Source organism: Coloeus monedula (assembly GCF_965178545.1).
Source record: "Coloeus monedula genome assembly, chromosome: 16".
NCBI classification, from domain to species: Eukaryota; Metazoa; Chordata; class Aves; order Passeriformes; family Corvidae; genus Coloeus; species Coloeus monedula.
Genome location: NC_138796.1, coordinates 2006923 through 2021486, shown reverse-complemented (window position 1 = coordinate 2021486; position 14564 = coordinate 2006923). Strand labels below are relative to the sequence as shown.

General features: G+C 46.7%; 1 protein-coding gene across 1 annotated transcript; it reads right to left on the bottom strand.

Moving 5' to 3' along the window:
- Positions 1-982: 982 nt before the first annotated feature.
- Positions 983-11767, bottom strand: LYRM1 (LYR motif containing 1). Its single transcript, XM_082292012.1, has 4 exons — positions 11647-11767; positions 3410-3568; positions 2330-2422; positions 983-1316 (listed from the first exon to the last, which is right to left on the bottom strand). The coding sequence occupies exons 2-4, from the start codon at positions 3566-3568 to the stop codon at positions 1200-1202; spliced, it is 369 nt and encodes a 122-aa protein (XP_082148138.1). The 5' UTR covers positions 11647-11767; the 3' UTR covers positions 983-1199.
- Between the last annotated feature and the right edge of the window lie 2797 nt (positions 11768-14564).

Sequence of the window (14564 nt, the reverse complement as noted above, 5' to 3'; positions counted from 1 at the left end):
TCTGCTTAGGTAGTGTCCAGTACAGTGTGGCTCTTGTCCAAGCTTGGTCTCACTGGTACTTCCAGCCTGAAGGATGGAGGGCTCCCCTAACTTCCCTGAAGAGAACGTGTCAACAGCCTGGTAAAATCAAAGGACTAAAAGGGAGCAAAAACAACTGGTAGCCCATGAAAGGAAAATTAATTTCACTTTACTTCCATTCATGAGGCTCATTGTGAAAGAGAAATACCCCTCAAACTTAGGAGACTTGGAGATACTTTCTTTTACTAAAGTTGGGGTTCTGTCCATAATGTAAGAGTTAAAACCTAACACTAAAATTAAAATAATTGTTGAGAAAGCCAGTGTGCTGATTATGCTGAAAAGCTGACCATGTGAAAACACACAGTGAGGACACCAAAGCATCCTAAGTTTGTTCCCATAGTGATACCCTGAAGGGAGAGTTTTCAGCCAGTCCATACATGGGAACCTGAGGAAGCCAACACTGGAATGTTTCACTCAGAGTTGTGTAATGGCATTCCAAACTTTGCATTTCACATCCACACCCTCTCCAAAGGAAGGGGGGAAAATGCTGACATAGAGGCTCTAGGCCACTCCTCTGCAGTTTGCAAAAAGGAGGAGTAGTGGCACTTCTGCTTTCTCTTTGCTACTGTCCATTCAGAAACAAAACTTCCCCATAAGGGTACTGTGACACTGGAACTCTCCTCCAGGGACAGCAGGCAGAGCAGGGACCAGACAGGACGGAGAGCAGCTGCATGGTGCAGTGACTGTATTCCCACTGGCATTCAGAAGCTCTGGAGGAACTGGGTCTGCTTGACTCTCCCAGACTGCCTTGATTTTGGCTGACCTTACACAAGGCACTGTCTTGAGTCACAACCGAGCTCACAGAATCCTCAAACCACCTGAGAATGCTGCTACAGATGAACAGAGTTTGAAATCCTGCTGCAGTTCGTCCTAATGTCAAAGTAATCTTTGTATCACACCTCACTCCTTAAAAAATGTTACTTTTATTGACAAGTCAGTGGTTGAAATGTAATAAATACTAGAGCAACCTTATCCATCATACATAATGGATCAGTTGGCTTTTTGGCCTCAGGAAATGTGTGAGCAAGTGACCACACCATTCACAGTCGTGCACACAAATCACCTGGATTGCAGTTCACAGCTTAAAGGATGTGATTACACATCACAGCTTAAAGGGTGGGTTATGAAACTTCATCGTGGGATTTCAGGTATATTGGCTTAGAAATCTTCCTTAACTTTTCCTGGTGTCGCAATGTACGGCCTTGTTTATGGGCAAGGCCCATAGGAGGCAGATGGATCTGGAAAAGAAAATCCCACCAGTTAGGTGCATATTGGGAAGAAAAAGGCAGCATGTATACAAACTAAGTTTCACTGAGTTTTAAATAATTTCTTCACACTTTGGAGAGGGTAACTCTATTTTCTCAAGCCAGGTTATTAGATTTCTAGGTGGAGCACTCTCTGAGGAGTGGTGTAACTTTCAGGCCCTAATTTTTGTGTTTATTAAAATCCTATACATTTTAGGCCTTAATAAAATCCTAGATATGCTAGGCCTTAGTAACTTTGTTTTGCAGTTTGATATCAGACTGCAATGATACTTAATGAAATAGGTCTGCTGACAATGTTCCAGAAGAGTAAGGACTAGAAACCCTAAAAATTCTTGAGTAGATGTCTTGAATCACTATGTGATTTACTCATACCTACTTAACACACCACAAAATAACCCCAAACTGTATGTATTGAAAGCCTGCCTTCTTCCTCTCATGATTATATATATGGCACATTAAAATGCACAATCAATGTCATTGACTCCATAAGCAGAAGGAGCAATAGGTGACAGACTCTTCCTTTGATTGACAAAGTCTTTATATTTCATAAGACTGTTCATGGGAATCATGCAGCTGTAACCCCCCTAAATGACTGAAAAATGTAGGTGGTGGCAGTCAGGTGTTACTGTTGCTGAGGCTGTCATCCTGCAAGATGGGTGTTTAGGTGCAAATAGTAGTACAAGCACTGACTAAAGCAGCAGTAGAGATTTCTATATTCATTGGTCAGAGAAGACTGGCTAAATATTCAGAGGCCTTGGGAATTTAGCTCATGAAACTCCATTTAGGCTTTGACTCCTTGTTTTGAGAAGAAATCCTCCACTTTAGAGTGAAAGAGAACATCTCAATGTACATTTGGCTCTGCTTTAGTACACATTTAAATGCCAACTCATCTAAAAATGCAGTGTAGTGAGAGTGATGTAAACTGATGGTTTTGTTGTACAGGGAAAGCTAGTGGGTATCAGTGAAGACTTTGTATTTATACTCACAGGTCTCGGGTAGGGGATGTTATAGTGAAGTCCAATTTCTATTCTTGCCTCACATTCTTCCATGCACTGCTTAATCAGCTTTGGATCTGTTACCTACAATCATACAAACAAGCGTTTTATACGAGTACAGTAATTAGCAATTGGAAGCTCAAGTGTAAATGATGCACAGCACGTGGCTTTCCTTAGCTTATTTTGGCAATGCCAAGGATACAATGATTCTATTTTTCACATCCATAAAAGGTAACATTGATATTCCTTGACTCAACAGTTCTGGGCTTGATGGTGCTGAATGTTAAGGCCCAGAGGCTGTCAGGACTGAGGCTAAAGATGGAGTTTTTTACCCAAACATGGTATTTTCTCTGTAAAAAGACAATACACATGTAAACTACTACTACATCTATGAAAAAACCACACTCACAGATTTTTCACTCTGCAAAGTCACTAGAGGAGAAAGGAAAGACACTGCTTGGTGTACATTCTGTTATCATCGTATCCAGAAACTCCCTCTGAAGTCAGAAATGTGGTGTGAATTATGACTTAAATTCATTTTTTTGATTTTGCATTACTTCAGTTTAGTCCCAGACCAGTATGGGATATAAATAAGTGTTGTGATCTTGAATTACAAGAAGGGCCTTTGATTACCAGGGTTTGAAATTTCTTCCTTAAGAAAAAAATTAAAGTGCTTCTTTTAAAAGAAGTGCCAATAATTGCTGCTTTGAGAAGAAAAAAAGAAGCTGCTGAGCTCTGTTTGCCATTGCATGGGTAATGATACACTTAGCTAACTTTGTAAAGATCAAAAGCTGCTTCAATTACACAGGCAGTATCTTTGGAATTTCATTTTTTCTTGGCACTTTTTTACTGAAAAAAGACCTTTTAGACTTCTACAGTAGTTAATGAAGAGCTGAAATGGTTTGAGTTTTCTCAGGGATGAAATTTAAACTGTAACCCAAATATGCCAGCATTTAAGGTGAATGAAATTTTGGGAATTCAAGCCTTATATTCCTATCTTAACATCCAACCACAGAGTGCTAAGAGCAAGAGAAGAGTCATTCGGAAATTCAAAACCATGAGGACACTCACATTTTTGTTTTTTCGGAATAATGTTCTGGCTTCATTTCTAATGTACTCTTTCTCTCTCATGGTTTCCTCTATCTGTCCTGATGCCGACTGCCAGGTTTTGGCTATTTGCAAAACCTTGCGGTAAAGGCCAAGAACTTCTTGTCGAGTTGCTGGTGTCATCTATAAAGACAAGACAAACCCCCAACATATGCATGAACATCTGAGATGCCAAAAGGCCAGCAAGCAGGACGTTTTTTCACACCATTAAATTAGTTTAAAAATATTTCCGCCATCCAAAGATATGCTGAGCTATATGAAAAACCCCTGGAATAGCTGTAAACAATAATTAGCTGTTGAAAGCTGAAGACTCAGTCCAGCAAAGTATTTATACAGATACTTAAATCCGTCTCCATTCAAACAACTTGAGCTCTTGCTTAAAGTTAAGCACTTGGTTTAGTGCTTTGCTGAATCAAGGCTGCTACAAGAATGCCTGGGTTCTGTTTCACTCACGTTTTGCAACAGACATTGGGCAAGTCACCGAAACTCTACGCATCCCCCTTCCTGAGACATTGTTGTACCAATGCTGACCCTATCTTTGCAAATCTGTGAATGAAATACATGATAAAATCACCACAACATTGCTGAAAACTTGTACAGGCTTCAGGGGCTGAGAAGCTTATTTGTGATACCATAACAGTAGGCAGTAATGATTCAGCTGGAGTCTGATGTGATGAAAAGGTGATGAAAGCTATTTTATCTAAGCACTCAGGAGAGGCAGACTAACTGTGGATTTAGAAAAGTTCTGAATGTCTTTATTTTCAGAGAGCTGTGTACCTGCTGAGCCCACTGAATCAGCCTCCAGGTGTGATGAGACTATTTGTCAGAAGAAACAATGAAATTTATTCTTGTTTTATGTAAATGAGTATTTTATCATATAAGTGGTTACACTATTTCATGACAGACCACAAATATCCCTGAGACAAATCCACTTCTGGATAACAACATTTCTGCCATGAATTAAATTAACAGAAGGGGCACTGCAGCTGTCAAAGGTACCTTACTGTCCCAAAGGAAGGTGCAGCAGCACTGCCAAGTAAGAACATGGATGCAATGAGGAATAAGTGTCAGGGACAGGACATTATCTGACTATCAGGATTTGCCAGCCTGGAGCTCTAATTACTGTGGGTGAATCTACCCTGAAATCAGACCCGTGTGCTGGGAACGGACAGTTTGGAGCAGAGTAATTCAGACAGCCTCACCTTCCCTCTGGAGGGAGCGCTCTCCTGGCCATGAGGAAAAGCTGCTTCCTAATGCAGCACCCAAACTACCGTGGGAAGTTTGGCAGTGTGCTATGGCTCAAATCCCTGCAGTCTGTGGCAATTCCTGGATTCTGGGTTGTAGAAGAGGGGCTTGAGCCAAAGGCTTCTCAGGCTGTACTGTTCTCGAGCTGCTGCCTCCAGTACAGTGGCCAGAACAGGCCTCCTGTGGCTCCAGACACTCACACCCTCTTTCCCTCACCAAAGCTGGAATGACAGATACTAACCTGAACACAGGATTTGGCTCATGGTTCTTTTTCATTAGAAATCCTAGCTTTAACTGTTGCTGTGATCTAAAGACCTTTCGTGGTTTCAAGAACTCTGTTTTCCTCTGATTCTTAAGAGAGAACATTTTTGTGTTGCTGTTTGTATTTTAACATGTTTAACCAATCATATATTTTCCCCCAGATAGGAAATTATTCTTCCTACACAGCAGAAAGTATTTCTAGTAAATGTTTATGGTATTTCTAGGAAATAAATTCCACAATAATATAACAAGGTAGTCTCAGCTCATCAAACACTTTGGAGTAAGTGCTTCGCTTTATCCACTCTAGAGCTCATTTCAGGCAATGAAATCAGTCAGACACGAAGGCACAGGTGAACATGTATCTGAAAAATCACTGCGTCCCCCTGTTAGGTGCATATTTTGTACAGAAAAGAAACAGTTCAGTTACAAGCGTTAACCTAGCACCAAGCTGAGTCCCAAATCCTGGCCTCACCCCTCTGTTTTGATCTGAAGGTGTCACCTCTGAGAAGCTGGTAACAGCTTAGGTTTTAATGTAAACTATAAAGAAAATAAAAGGAACAATGCTGGGGTATGTTTAAATGTTTAAAAGACAGATTTCAATTCTGATCTATGCATCAGACAATTACTAAGGTAACAACCTGGGACAGCACATGCCCTCTGTTCAGAGCTGACCTTGGATTTTAAACATACCAATATAAAGATTTTATTGAAAAATTTAGAACCAACAATTATTTCCCCCACTAGTTGCTTCCACTCCCCCCCCCCCCACAAGTTACTCTTTTGTTCTTTAACTTCTCCATGCTGGAATTGCTACAGAACTGTGTAGCCCCCCATCTAGGCATGGGCTGCACTTCTGCATTCTTGCTCTCCTTCCCAAGTATGCTGGATGATGTTAAAGACAAGCTATTCCTGTATACTTGGCAACCAGCTGCTCCCAGGGCTCATTTAGTCAACAATTCTTAACATTACAGACCTGCTCATAAGCCATTTCTGCAAAGATACATAAATGAAGGTATGAGGAGCCCTTTACAGATCAAGGACCTCTGTCAATGACAGGAAAGGCTGAGAGCAAATAAGACAGAATTCAAAGCCTGGGTCAGATTCTGATCTGAGTGGGAGTATAAATAGGGAGTAATTCCACTGAGAGCAGAATTACTTCCAACTTAAAATGTTGTAAATGAGATGGGAATTTTTCCTTTGGTATAAACAGAGCCCACACTGACAGAAATGTAAGTGATGGTACAAGTCATGTATCAGGTATAATTTCATCAAGTGACACTACTTGTATTAGTTTTGTGGGTGTGCAAAATGATTCTGAGTGGGATAGAAAGGAAGATAAGGGAGGCTTTCATGTCCTTGTAGTTACTCATCTTGCAACTTACATCTTTGGCATTTAAATCATAATTATATTTCACATCTCTGGAATGCTAAGTGGATGTTACACCACTTTCCCACTAACACCCATCTTGTGGTAGTCACACCCATTGTTTAACTTCTACCACCCTTCATTTTAGTGCAGAATGCAGCCCACAGAGGTTAACCACAGGCGTTTCTGTCAAAAAGTACAGGGCTATTGTATTAGCTGAGCAAATTTCGGGTGTTTACTGCCACAAAGCAAACCAGGAGAGGTCAAAGGTAGGTGTGTCCGCACAGCCGAGTCAGTGGGGAAAAGCGGGATCGCAGTTTGGAGCCCAGTGTCGGAACCGGGGCTGTGGAGGGAAGCCAAGCGCTGCCTCCCAAACAAGCCCAGCTGGAGGCTGGGGCAGAGCCCGACGGCGCAGGCTGGTAACGCTCCCTCGGTCTCCACGCAAACCCCTCCTACCCGTGCGCACATCCAGCACCTGAAACATCCCATTGCCTCCAAACTCCGAAGGAGATTTGAGCAGTTAATGACTTACTGCAGGGTGAAGATGCAAACTTTTTTCACTGTTAATTAAAACAAATAGTCCCTTAGACTATAAAAAGCAGGAAGTTTTTCTTTCAGGAAACAAATAAACATTCCTTTGGATTTTTAGATGGTTGACCCAAAAGTTCAATAATCTGAATAATCAATGAAACAGCAGTCTTATTTTACTATTTGCAGGCTTGTCTAGAATTTAAATTAAACGTTCATATAAAAATAATAAAAGGAATCTGCCAACTGCACTATACAATCTGCACTATACAATGACCCCAACAGTGCAGTGTCAAAGCACAGCTCGGACAGAAGTCAGGCTGCACCAAGACTGACTGCAGATCCAGGAGCAGCTAAATCACAGGTGCTTTCCAGCGAGGGATGCTGGGCTGGGAATGCATGTCCAGCACCCTCCTCCTCTGCCCAGCTCCTTTGCTGAAGCTGTAAGCCTATTTTATTTCATCCTTTCTTCTCAAGTCAAGCATTAGCCACTCACTTTAAGCATAAAATCTGCCAGCAGTGAGTACATAGAGAGTTTTAGAAAATAAAGGGTGAAAGGAAGAGCCCATGGAAAAAAAAAAGGATATTTTAAAACAACTGATCTCTTCTTTCAGATCCCAGCTAACTGGGCCACACGTTAGTAACACACACCTAGTGCTGGTGCTGAAACTGGATTTGCTCAGGGGTGGTGGGGAACAAAACCCTGCATGAAATAATGTGAAAAGGCAGCTTTGAACTTCTCAGATGTAAAATGTTTTCTTTAGGAGCAATGCAACTTCTATTTGACAGCTGGTTTGCTAGTGGCAAGGAGTCTAAAGACACAGTGACAAACTGCTGGGCTGAGTGCCTTCCAAATTAAGCTGTGATCACATCTCTGCTATGGAAGTAAATTCTGTCGTTCAAGACCATGGTGTATCAACACTGTAGTAGGGAACACCACCATGTTCCATACTGTGTGCCCATAAGACAATCCTCCCTGTATCCCAATCCATAGCTGCTATTTTCAAATGCACTCTTTGGCTAACGTTTATTTAAATAGATGCAGAAAAGTTCATATATCTGGGGGTTTTTAAAGAGCTAAATGATGCCACTTAGCTAAAAAGTGACCTGCAGTTTCTCTCCTGCTGCTAATGCAGCAGATAATCAATCATTCCTTTCAGAGCTCTCCACAGCAACGAGAGGTCAGTAATCCATATTCACCTTTCATGCAAGTCTGCCAAAATGAGTCTGTGGTTCCTAAGGCAGCAGTGGATTTGGGCTGTCATTTCCTTGAGGGACAACAACTGAGACAATGAGTTCTGTGGCACAGGGGGCAGAGAAGGGGTCACAGATTCCTGTGATAGCTGGGTAGGTCACATGCCTTCCGGCAATATTAAGTAAGTTTCAAAATCTATTTTCCACAAAAGTAATTTTGTCTTCTTTTACTCAAATCAGTGACTCAGCGGCCTGTGACAGCACCCTGCAAACGCTGACCACACGTGGCTGCCGTATGTACCTGGCAAAGTGAAAACTTCATTTGATTTTCATTCTTGATGGAACATTCATAACTTTTTTTTAAGATTCAGAAAAAACCAAATCATAGCAAAGCATCGATCACAGCTAAAGTATTCCATCTCCACATGGTGAAAAGTGACTAGAATGAAAGATCACGAATTCTTCCATGATGGTGTTACATCCTCATTTCTACCAGTGACACAAGCCTGTAAACTTCCAGACATGGGATGGGAACTCTGCTGTTCTATCTGTGCCTCAGATTTCCGACTGAACTTGGATCTCTTTTAAGCTTGCTCTTGCATATGGACCAGTCTTTTGATCAGAAAAATCAAACTGCATGCAAAGAGGATATAATTAAATAGTAAAAGCAAGGACATGGATTTTATCACTGTTTCCTATGTCAGTTCAAATAAGCCAATTTGCACAAAATTAGGATTCTACAACATTCTTTTCACTTGAATAAATGAAAGTGGAAACCCTTAACTAGTTCCTTTTGATCACTGAGTTTTTATTCTCTTGGTCTGAGGTGGTCGAGGCATTATCTAATTTTAGTAGGACATACAGACTCTTGCTCTGGGAGTGCCTCCTGTACAGGAGCCTCAGCAAGAACAGAAATGCTGACTTAGACTGTGGGAAGGGGGAAGGGAAACAAACAAAAAAATTGCTTTACTTATTTCTTAGTTTTCTCATGAAAAGCACAGAGTGTCCAGGTAAAATCTAAAGCAATATGAACTTGTCTCTAGTCTTGTCAACAACTCTGTTGTTTATGCTTTCATACCATTTTCTCCTCCTGTGTGTTTAGTTCTCTGTTACTTACAAGCAGAGAAAGATTTTAATGCAGTGCAAGAAATTTAGCAGAGAAAATGAATTCTCAGCTATCCTTGGATGGCCTTGCTTATATAATATAGAAGCATACAGAAATATAACAACATGGACACAAGCTCCAGTATAGATTTATGCACCTTATTCATACCTTGGCTTCCAGCCAAATGCAACTGAATGCATGAATAGAAATACTTCCCAGCATTGGAAACACTCCCAAGCTTAAGAACAGGTATAAATATTAATGCTAGCAGAGACAAAATCCACTCTGACTTCCCTGACCCTTTTCAAACTTCATTCTGAGGGTCACTCAATGAAACTCATTGATAGACATGATTTTTGGTTGCTATTTGAGAACCACAGCAGGGCTGTGGGATGAAGGGCTACGGGACACAGAACCAGGCGAGTTGGGAAAGACCTCTGAGCCCATCGAGTCCAATCTGCAACCAAACACCGCCTTGTCAACCAGACCATGGCACTGGGTGCTGCGTCCAGTCTTTCCTTAAACACCTCCAGGGATGGTGACTCCACCACCAAACTGGGCAGCCCATTCCCATGTCTAATCCCCTTTTCCATGAAGTTCTTCCTAATGTCCAATCTAAACCTCCCTTGGCACAGCTTAAGACGCTGCCTTCTCCTCCTGTGGGCACTGAGCGCTGTGGGCACTGAGTGCTGTGGGCACTGAGTGCTGTGGGCATTGAGCATGTGGGCACTGCAGGCTGTGGGCACTGCAGGCTGTGGGCACTGAGTGCCGTGGGTCACTGAGGGCTGTGGGTCACTGAGCGCTGTGGGTCAATGAGCGCTGTGGGCACTGCGGGCTGTGGGTCACTGAGCGCTGTGGGCACTGAGTGCTGTGGGGCACTGAGCACTGTGGGCACTGAGCCCTGTGGGTCACTGAGCCCTGTGGGTCAATGAGCGCTGTGGGTCACTGAGCGCTGTGGGCACTGAGTGCTGTGGGGCACTGAGCGCTGTGGGCACTGAGCCCTGTGGGTCACTGAGCCCTGTGGGTCACTGAGCGCTGTGGGTCAATGAGCGCTGTGGGCACTGAACGCTGTGGGCACTGCGGGCTGTGGGGCACTGAGGGCTATGGGGCACTGAGTGCTGTGGGCACTGAGCCCTGTGGGGGCACTGAGTGCTGTGGGTCAATGAGCGCTGTGGGGCACTGAGCGCTGTGGGTCAATGAGCGCTGTGGGCACTGAGCCCTGTGGGCACTGCGGGCTGTGGGCACTGAGCCCTGTGGGGCACTGAGCGCTGTGGGGCACTGAGCGCTGTGGGCACTGAGGGCTGTGGGTCACTGAACGCTGTGGGCACTGCGGGCTGTGGGGCACTGAGGGCTGTGGGTCACTGAACGCTGTGGGCACTGCGGGCTGTGGGGCACTGAGGGCTGTGGGGCACTGAACGCTGTGGGCACTGAGGGCTGTGGGTCACTGAGCGCTGTGGGCACTGAACGCTGCGGGCACTGCGGGCTGTGGGTCACTGAACGCTGTGGGTCACTGAGTGCTGTGGGCACTGAGGGCTGTGGGCACTGAGCGCTGTGGGTCACTGAGCGCTGTGGGCACTGAGCGTTGTGGGCACTGAACGCTGTGGGCAGTGAGCCCTGTGGGTCACTGAGCGCTGTGGGCACTGAACGCTGTGGGCACTGAGCGCTGTGGGCACTGAGCCCTGTGGGTCACTGAGCGCTGTGGGGCACTGAGCGCTGTGGGCACTGAGCGTTGTGGGCACTGCGGGCTGTGGGCAGTGAGCCCTGTGGGTCACTGAGCGCTGTGGGCACTGAACGCTGTGGGCACTGAGCGCTGTGGGCACTGAGCCCTGTGGGTCACTGAGCGCTGTGGGTCACTGAGCGCTGTGGGCACTGAACGCTGTGGGCACTGAGCGCTGTGGGTCACTGAGCGTTGTGGGCACTGCGGGCTGTGGGCACTGAGCCCTGTGGGTCACTGAGCGCTGTGGGCACTGAGCGCTGTGGGTCACTGAGCGCTGTGGGCACTGAACGCTGTGGGCACTGAGCCCTGTGGGTCACTGAGCGCTGTGGGCACTGAGCGTTGTGGGCACTGCGGGCTGTGGGCACTGAGCCCTGTGGGTCACTGAGCGCTGTGGGCACTGAGCGTTGTGGGCACTGCGGGCTGTGGGCACTGAGCCCTGTGGGTCACTGAGCGCTGTGGGCACTGAGCGTTGTGGGCACTGCGGGCTGTGGGCACTGAGCCCTGTGGGTCACTGAGCGCTGCCCATCCCGGGCCCCCCACGGCCGCCGCCGCTGTCAAGATGGCGCTGCCGCCCCTGCACGGGCTGGAGCCGCGCAGCCACGAGAAGGCGCTGCCGGGACAGGCGCCCTTGCGCCCCCTGGCGGCCGGGGCGGCCCTGCCCCCGCAGCCGGGCGGAACCAACGAGCGAAGCAGAGGGGGTCGGCCCACCGCGAGCGCCTCCGGCCTCTCCCCTCCCTCCGCCCTCCCCGCGTGTACGCCCGCCTTCCCCCCCTCCCCCGGTTTACCTTGGTGCAGCCGGGCCGCGGCCCCGCCCCGCCGGCTGCCCCCGCTCCGGTGGGCGCGGGAGGCGCGAGCCGCCGCCTTCCCTGCCCTCACCGTGCGTGCGGCGTCGCGCGCCCCGCCCCTCGTCACGGTACGTCACGACACGTCACGTTACGTCACGATACGTCACGGTGCGTCCGCCAGCTGAGCGCTCGCCCGGAAGTGATGCGGCGGAGGCAGAGCCGCTCGGCGCCGCGGAGGTGAGTGAATTGGACCGGAGCTCTTCCCGTCCGCCCGGGCTGCGGGGGAGCGGCGGCGGGAGCGGCGGGGGCAGCGCGGGGCTCGGCGCGGCTCGGCACGGCCCGGGCGACGGCGGCGGGGTTCGTCCGTGGCCGCCGCGCTGCCCCTCAGCCCCGCCAGGGCCGGTTGGGCTCGAGGGGCCCCGCGCTGTCGCCGCCGCCCCCTCACGTCAGGGCCCCCCGAGCCGCAGCCGTGCAGCGCCGGGACAGCCCGCCGGGACAGCCCGCCGGGAGCGGCCGCACAGGCGCTGCCCCGGTGCCGCGGGCGGGGCGGTCCCGGCCGGGCGCTGCTCCGGATGGTGCCGGTGGGGTCCGGCCCCGCGGTCCCGGGGCTCTCGGTGCCTCCGGGCCGAGCCCACCCCACACTCGTCCCCGTGCCCCGAGCGGCGGTGCTGCCTCGCCCCGGGGTTTGGCTCTCCTGGTTTCCTCCGTTCCGGTGTCTGCAGGGTCCTAACACGTCCCTTACGATGGTCGCTACCGGCGGCCCCGCAGCCCCCCAGGGCCGGGGAGAGCGGCTGCTTTGTTCGGGTGCGCTTCGTGCCCAGCCTTCTCACGTGTCTCGTTAGACCGTGAATGTTCGTAGTGTTTTCAGGAAAAAGACAGAGAAATAAACTGTAAAGCGATTTATTTTCAAGGTAGTTCTCTCTATCTGAGCGTACCCCCTTCGCACAGCCGCCTTTTTTTTCCTGCTTCAGCTCTTCCTCCCTCCCTTGAACGTGTTTACCCTTCCTGTGCAAGCTGCAATCTGCGTTAATCACTCTCTGGGGCTGTGGTGGTACTAATAAGCTACTCATAACTACTTAAATTATAATTTGCATAATCAGTGTTTCGAGCAAATATTGGTTGGAAGAATATGCCTATCCTATCAGTGCTCTGGTTGTTGGAAAGAATCATTGATTATCTTTTAAATAGTTAACACTGCTGATATGCTGCCCTTCAAAATGTTACATTGATAACTGAACAGGCTGATGCTAAGTGTCAGAATACAGCATTGATCCACAGATGGTATATTTTTTTGAATGGCAGTGTCTGACACATAATTTAAAGGGGTAATGAGTTAAGTGCTCTGGAAAGAAAAGGGGGTATTGCTGTGCAAACAAAAAGCACAGAACTGCCCTACCTTTTTGAAAATTACAGGCCTCATTGGCATGGTCTGTCTTTTTTTGAGAGAACAGTTGACCAAAAAACATCGTCTAAACAAATTCTTACGTGTTAAAAAAACTCTTTATTAAACAGTTAATGTGTAGCTACAGTATCAGTGTTTTATTTGGGTTACAGCAATGGGAAGAGAGAGTGTCTGAGTACTCCTGTGCGTCTGAACACTGCTGCGCGTTTCCCTGGTGAAAGATAATCCTCAGAAGAGGAAACACAGTCCCTTACTTAAGATTGCATGTGAAAGTAAAGAGATCTGACCTCGTGTTCTTGTCGGTTCTGTAGTCTGTCCTCAAAGTCTTCCCCACGCAGGTGCGTCATGGTGGTCTGTGGAAAACATTCATATTTACATGAAAGGAAGCTCACAGTCTAAAGCAAAGGTTTTCTGCACATCAGCAGAAAAAGGGGAGCTTGTGATCTGTGTTGAATTAGCTCAGATTTGCAAAGTGCAACTGGCTTTACAAACTTACTGCAAATACCGGCTTTTGTAATGGTTTCTAAAACTCTGATTATTTCCTAATGTTCCCAATAGCAAGTTGTATGTAGGCATGAATGACTGTAATTCTTAAAAAAAAAAAGTAACAAAACTAATAACAGGGGAACTTACAGCTTTGGTACTACTTGGCTGCTTTCTTTATGAGACTGACAGCCTGCAATATGAGCTGTAATCAGGATCTTCAAGGCTGTGTAAGGTGCCTTTTCTGCCCAGATTCTTGCTTTATTTTAAAGTTGAGTGTTGTTGTGTTCATAGAAAATTCTCATGGATTTCTGTCAGTAGTTCTTATAATTTGTTGATCTTGGAAATTCATTAGTAATTACATCTTGCTTCCATTTAGCATGAATTGTATTGAATAAAGATGATCAGATGAAGGAGTGGCTTTGAGAGAAAACTAAGAACAGCTCTTTTGGAAGACCCTCATTGAAATTAATTGAAGAAATATATATTGAACAAGAAGGGCTGCCAGACAATTTGACAGACTTCTAGGATGTGTTCTGACAAATTTGGGAGTGGATAAGGAAGAGGCTTGGTTCTGCTGCTTGCTTTAGTTTGGCTTAAGGAACAAGGAAGAAGTCCTGTGTGCTGTGTATGGGGCAGTGGGGTATAAAGCAGATGGGAAGGGGATGGAAGAAGAAGGGACAGACACAACTCTTCTACACTTGCATTTCCTCATGGCAGAAAGAAATGCACAGAGGGTTTGGATATAGAAATGCACGGCTGCAGGTTGGAGGGAGTGAGAGTGCCCCAGCACTGCTCAGATCTGTCCTACACTGAAGCACTTGATTTTCTTTATTGGTGCCAGGGAAACGTTGGTAAATTTAATTTAGAGCCTTGGAGCACTATAAAATCCATCATGATGGGGTTTTGGCAGTTAGTAAGAACTTGCAAATTGCAGAAACAATGTTATTGTTCCATTAGGCACATGGGTCTGTATGTGAATGTAACAGGAAAACTCTGCTCTGAGTAAGAAGAGGTTATAAAAATAGAAGCA

Coding starts and splice junctions, on each gene's coding strand:
- LYRM1 (XM_082292012.1), bottom strand. CDS start 3,568: ATGACACCAGCAACTCGACAAGAAGTTCTTGGCCTTTACCGCAAGGTT. Junction 2,423..3,409: donor TATTCCGAAAAAACAAAAAT/GTGAGTGTCCTC, acceptor GTATGATTGTAG/GTAACAGATCCAAAGCTGAT. Junction 1,317..2,329: donor ACATCCCCTACCCGAGACCT/GTGAGTATAAAT, acceptor TTTCTTTTCCAG/ATCCATCTGCCTCCTATGGG.